The sequence below is a fragment of the Protomyctophum parallelum genome (genome assembly GCF_964188405.1).
Source record: "Protomyctophum parallelum genome assembly, chromosome: 4".
Taxonomy (NCBI): domain Eukaryota; kingdom Metazoa; phylum Chordata; class Actinopteri; order Myctophiformes; family Myctophidae; genus Protomyctophum; species Protomyctophum parallelum.
Window position 1 is genome coordinate 16,647,689 of NC_139700.1, and position 6,545 is coordinate 16,654,233.

Sequence of the window (6,545 nt, forward strand, 5' to 3'; positions counted from 1 at the left end):
GTACATTGTAAGATCACCCCGGCCAGACTGTGCGATTTACATAACACTAGTGTTTGAAGTGATAAGTGCTATGTCTGCCATCGGTACCACACATCTTCCTTTATTTATTCCAACAGACAGAAATATTCTTTCACATGATTTTTGCATATAGTTGGCGAAGGAAATCCAATACCCTCCCGTTGAAGATTGCATGAGTTTACCAGTTTGATAGGGCCACTGCCAAGTGGATTGTGTTTTAGTGCCAGCCATTTCTCTGTCTCCCTGGGAAGTAACACACTCAAATAGGAATGATAGGGAAGCCAGCAGATCCAAGTCGTCCCCCTACCCTTACCCCCTTTCAGAATTGAAATCTCTGGGGATATGTGTGGATGGAATATTCTTCAGGTCAGCATTTACAAGAGGCAACAAACAGTTCCTTCTCCATTACAAACAAGTCAAATATTGGTGGTGCCTATTAGGGCACCACCTATAGAGCACCGAAGTCCTGACGTAACTCGCTCATCCCGACCATTCCCCTGGTTCGCGGAAGTAATTTCTCTATGGAGAATAACATGGGGTGATCTTAATATCGTCTACTATAAGCGTTGTGGTCCAAAAATAAACAAGCTGTCTCGGCGTTATTGTTAGGGAGGTGTCTCTGTATCGTTTGCAACAGTCAGTCACTCATATATGATACAGTCTGCTTCTAGCGAAAATCTAACTAATTCAGCAGCAGTAACATTAGCGTTTTCTCTCAGTCAGTTGATTCTTCATATCCATATGAGTGAAGAGGCCGGGGTGACATGTTTATTTTTCAAACACAGTTGTTATATGAGGCGATCTCAAATCGCCTCAATGGGGATTTCAATGCAACTAAACAAATACATGAACCTGGGGACTGACGCCCTCTACTGAAAGTGACGTCAGACTTCGGTGCTCTATATAGAGCGTTGCAGTCCCGCCCCCTTTCATGACGACGCCAGGCCCAGGAAATGAATCCCAATGCATTTTTCCCATAGACACAAGTATTTATTCAAAGACCTTTTAAGCGTCGTACGAAGCCAACTCGAGTCGTGACAAATCATGACAACAAACACAATATTTTGGACCAAACAAATAATTACAAAGAAGAAATACAACAAAAAAAGTGTTGTAACCTGCCGTCTTTTTTCTACTTACTAATTATTTGTTTACATTACATTTAAATAAATACTTTCTGAAAAGTCTATGAGGAAAATGAACAGGGATTTATTTTCCGGGTCTCACGAGGGGGGCGGGACTGCGACGCTCTATAGGGAGATAGGGGAGTGTGAATGGGAGCTTTAACCCGGCAAGACCCGGATATATTTCTACTTGCAAAAAAGAGATTTCAACCTTACTACTTGTACTACTAGGACTTTGTAGAGGAAATTATGTAAAAAAACTAAAAACTAAACAATAATAATAATAATAATAATACAGTACATAAAAAAGGGGTTCAAACAATATACTGAAAATGCTCTCCTCTGGGTTTTTATTTTAATTACTGCTCACAGTTTCAAATAATCCCTTATGTCTCCCTATGAGTATTATATTGTATTGTACTTTACATCTCTCCCATATTATTTATTTTATTTGTATTATTTTTTTGTTCCTGAAAAATGGTTGTATAATATGATTGTGGATGTCCCTTAAAGAAAATAAAATGCTTTCCTCTGAACCAGTTCTGCTCAAAGGAATAGGTAGTAGGGGAGGAAGGAGGAGAGAGGCAGTGAGACCCTCGAGGAGGTGTTTGGGAGAAAGAAAAGAGGATAGAGAATAATGGAAGAAATCAAGAGACGATAGGAAGAGGTGCAGAAAGGAGGACAGGGTAGTGCGTGTGTGTGTGTGTGTGTGTGTGTGGGGGGGGGGGGGGGGGGGGGGTATTACGTACATTTACTGAAGTAGCTTAGAATGTACTTACTTGAGTATTAAAATTTCCGCTATACTTTAGACTTCTACTCAACTATAGCGATTTATGTTGGCTAGGACAGGGGTTCTCAATGTTTTTGGCTGGGGACCCCTCAATATCTTGTATTTGACAATACACACAAAAGTAGAATGATGTGTTATTTTCTCCCCCCACCCATACATTTATAACCAACATTTTGACAGTGAAAAAGGTGGAAAGTGTGGAAAGGTGCCATGTCTTCCCCATGGCGTGTGCGAAGTCAGCAAGTCTCCTTCCCTGGGGATAATGAAGTCCCATGGTGCCCAACCCAATTTTGTGAGCTATGCAGCAATGTATGCATGTGGCATGTTTTCAAATTCTTCTCAAGGTGATTTAATAATTTAACTAATTTTAGGGACCTCTACTACTGAGTGTCTGTGTATCAATAAATGCACCACATCTCTGTCTGTCTGTCTGTATGTACGTGTGTATGCATGGGCATAAATGGGACACAGACAGATTGGTGGAACGGGTACTCTGACACGGGTATTTTTTTAATTTATCTTTTATTTTTATTTTTTTTGTCCCACGATTTTGTAACCCATTTTTTCACAGTGTCAATTATCTAATGTAATCCTGGGCGCTACACTTCCTCTGCCAACCTGGATATGGTTGCGATACAAGCGGCCGAAATGAGTTTTCTTCGACGGGTGGCTAGCATCTCCCTTAGAGAAGGTGAGAAGTTCAGTCACGCGAGAGAGACTCTGAGTAGAGTCGCTGCTTCTTCGCCTGGAAAGGAGCCAGCTTAGGTGGTTCGGGTTAGGATGTGTCTCGAGCATCTCCCTAGGGAAGTCCTCAAGGCACGTCCCACTGGGAGGAGTCCCCCGGACAGACCAAGGCGCAGTTGGAGGAATCACATCGACTCACTGGCCTTGTAACGTCTTGCGATCCCCCAGGAGGAAGTTACTAATGTTGCTCTGGAGCTCTCTGATGGAGCTGTTGCCCCCGCGACCCAACTATGGATAATAGGTTGAACATGGATGGATGGATGGATGGATGGATGGATAGTTTACAGGAACAAGGATTGATTTGATCGTATCGTCAACCATGTATCGTGATACGTATCGTATCGCTGTTAAAATGTATCGTTACACCCCTAGTAGAAAGGGAAGCTCCTAATTCTGCTTAAATACACTGTTAAATGACACTGGCTGGCGATATCAGCCTCATGCATTCATGGTCTTACCTCCAGGGCAGTAGACCTCTCATTCATGGTCTTACCTCCAGGGCAGTAGACCTCTTCATTCATGGTCTTACCTCCAGGGCAGTAGACCTCTTCATTCATGGTCTTACCTCCAGGGCAGTAGACCTCTTCATTCATGGTCTTACCTCCAGGGCAGTAGACCTCTTCATTCATGGTCTTACCTCCAGGGCAGTAGACCTCTTCCGTAGCAGCTGCTCAATGTTCCTGGCTGCTCGCGCCACCAGCTCCTCTGCATCGTTCGGGGCCACACTATACAAGTTCCTATTGTCCAGATAAATCTACAGACGCAAACAGAGAGATGGTTGTGTTAAATTAAATTAATAAATCTAAATCGTTCAAGTTCATGAACGATTTGAGACGCAAACCATAAAATATCGTATACAAAAAGGAAAAAAACAAGGAGGCAGTTATTTACCAATGTACTGCTCGGTGTAAACAAATATAAATTGCGTCTGAGATTTAGAATGCATTTGTTTACCTGTGTGAGGCTCTTCCCTGCACTGGCTGTTTCTGCAAGTGTCACCAGCTCTCTTTGCATCTGGTCTACCCATTCCTTAATCCTGTTGGACAAAGAGAGACAGACAAAACAGCATGAAACCTTTGGAATTTTTACAGCCTTAACAAAGAGCAATCAAACTGTCAGTCAACTTATCTGACTAAAATAATAAAATTAGTTGACTCTGAATCACACCATGGCCTAAAACCAACAGAACCGAAATAAATCCGTCCAAGGGGTAAGGCACAGTGTCTGCCAATCAAATCAGAATCACATGGAACAAGCACAATGTCACCCAATCAAACTGGTGTCAACGGGTTCGATCACCCTGATGAACCAGTAAGATTACTTTTTCGGGGGGTTCAAACGTAAAGTCATCCAATCAAGGTGAGTGTCAGCAGGTGTGGCATGTGACAGACAGTGATGAGAGCGGACCGGGGCCTTGTGTACACAGAGGTAGGAAGAGGTGAGAGAGATTTCCCACCCTCAATATCAAAGTGATCCGTGGGGTCAGCAGGGTGAGAACTCAGACTCAGACACGTCCATCTCATCCTTGTCTTTGCTGGACTGCCTGTGTAGTTTTTGCATGCATCTCACATCATCATAATTGTCAGTGAATAAATGTGGGTGGGAAGAGATCAATATTCTGACAAGACTAGACAGAAGCTAAGACTTGATGGAGCAATTGGGCCCATCCAGAGCCTTCTATTAGAGACTATTATGTGTCACCTCTGTACGCTTCATCGGGCTAGTCTAATGGTTTCTCATAGACTTCTATTGGCGAAGAGTAACAAAGCCCTGAACCGGTAGTTGACGGAATGCGCTGGAGTCAATGAGCGTTTTTGTCACTATTTCGAGTTACATGAAACACGTGACCAGTACTGTTTTCTGCCCCCTCATTGACGCAACTCTCTAATAGAAGGCTCATTCATTCAAACTTGTATTTATTCTCTCACAGAGAAGACATTGAGGTTTCCCTCATTTGCAGTGTTGTCGAGATACATCACACTCACAGTACAAGTTTCATTTTGTTCACTATCAATATTCACATCAATGATAAAACCAACAAACAGCGTTCCCCTATCGTGTGATCATACAACACAAGTTTAAAAACAGTTGCAGACATGTGTGGCAATCGCATCTACCCTGTAAGTGGTTGGGCAACTAAAACAAAAAGGCTGTGTTTACTTTGTGGACCTTTAGCACGAGCCAGTCATTGGAGCATGTCCTACTGTTCCACCAGAGATTTAATATACATGATTATAACAGATATAAGAGAAGTAAGAAAATAACAGCCAGCACTCCAAAGTCCTTCTGGCTCTTTTAACGGACGAACGTTCCGTCATAAGGAATCCAACCAGCAACTGCTTCTGGCGTAATGTTCCGTCTGATAAGCTTTATTATTGATATCAAACCGGATCGCCAATTTCTTTTTCTTTTTTTTTGGCTTGGCCTTTCCTTCTTTAGCGATCCTAGACCGGATTGTGCAACCGCGCTGCCATCCACCTCCCTTTATACAGGCTGACTAAAAAGCTGAATAACTCAAAATCTACGGAGCTCTCCATGGTTTGGATAAAATGTGCGATGTTCGGAGGTCTGCTGATTATCCGGTGGTTTAGATGGAAACATTGGCGCTTTCTAGAGCAAGGATGGCTTCATTTTAGCTCGCTAGCATTGACACTATTTATTTAGCATTAAAGATGGACGCTCCAGACAGGATGTCAGTCCTGCGTGTGCTACATAAAAATCGGCTCGGCAGTCTGTGGTTGGCTCTGCGTCCAACACGAGGCAGTATATGGTTTAATTAACGGACGCGTTTCGTCGTCAAGCCTTCCTACACACTGAGTAAGGCTTGATGCCGAATCACGTCCGTGTATGCTGTCTGTGCATCCATGAAGTACCAGATGGACATCAGAGCGGAGGCTATTATTTCCATATTGTTAATTGTTTTCAAATATATTTCTGTGAACGGAAATGGCAGCCTCCTTACTCAGATTTCGGTGTAGTTCCAGACTCTAGCATTCGGAGATTGTGGAATAGTTGTCTGGCTGCGCACACACATACACACACACACACACACACACGAAGGCATTGGCATTGACATTAATATTGCATGAGGTGGATAGAGATAGGGGGGGGATGGGTGGTGTACAGTTTGCCATACAGACCCTGCCCTGAATTTCTCCAATGGCCAAGAGATAGATAGACCTTTCCACTCACATGCAAATATTCAGTTATTCACACAAACAGAGATACACAGATGCATACAGTACATACAGACAAACCATTCCAAAATGTGTAATTTGCAGCCACTGTGCACACAGTCTATGGGTGTAATGAGTGTAAAGCCATTTAAGGTCTATGTGTGAGGCAGAGCTACACTGCCTCTGACTCACGCTGAGGGAGATGGAAAGACCGGGGCAGGCAGAGCATTATAGAAGACCCACGTAAATAGAAAATAAATGGGAAAAGATACATCAGGTATAGGTGGGGGGCACATTTTATAGTAGATGGTGGAAATCCATAGTAAGTTGATATAGGCGGAGAAATAGAAGAGAAATAGCAACCATAATTGGGAGGCTACCCTCAAATATCCCTGGCAGGATGGATGGGGACAAGTCTACTTCATGTCCTCCTTTAATGTCGTTGCCTTGCTTTTCTTTTATTCTCCATTGTTCTGTAAAGCACTTTGAGCTGCATTTCATGTCATGAAAGGTGCTATACAAAAAAAGTTTTATTATTATTATTATTATTACTGACAGGCAGAACCTAATAGCCCAGTATTGAAATAAGCTTTACTGATTAACCTAAAGGGATCCCAAAAATAATGACTTATTGACTAAACAAGGGATTTTACGTCTTGCCCCTCGGATATTAGGGTGACTTATCATGACTAT

General features: G+C 42.7%; 1 protein-coding gene across 1 annotated transcript in view; it reads right to left on the minus strand.

Annotated features, from left to right (window-relative positions):
* LOC310857083 (voltage-dependent calcium channel subunit alpha-2/delta-1) overlaps positions 1-4,199 on the minus strand; it is a gene marked incomplete at both ends in the record, with an annotated part of 183,238 nt that extends 179,039 nt beyond the window's left edge. The window contains 3 exons of the mRNA XM_083762696.1: positions 3,314-3,430; positions 3,631-3,712; positions 4,099-4,199. Coding sequence (XP_083618822.1) covers positions 3,314-3,430; positions 3,631-3,712; positions 4,099-4,199 — 300 coding nt within the window. The remainder of the gene's footprint in view (positions 1-3,313; positions 3,431-3,630; positions 3,713-4,098) is intronic.
* Positions 4,200-6,545: the final 2,346 nt, after the last annotated feature.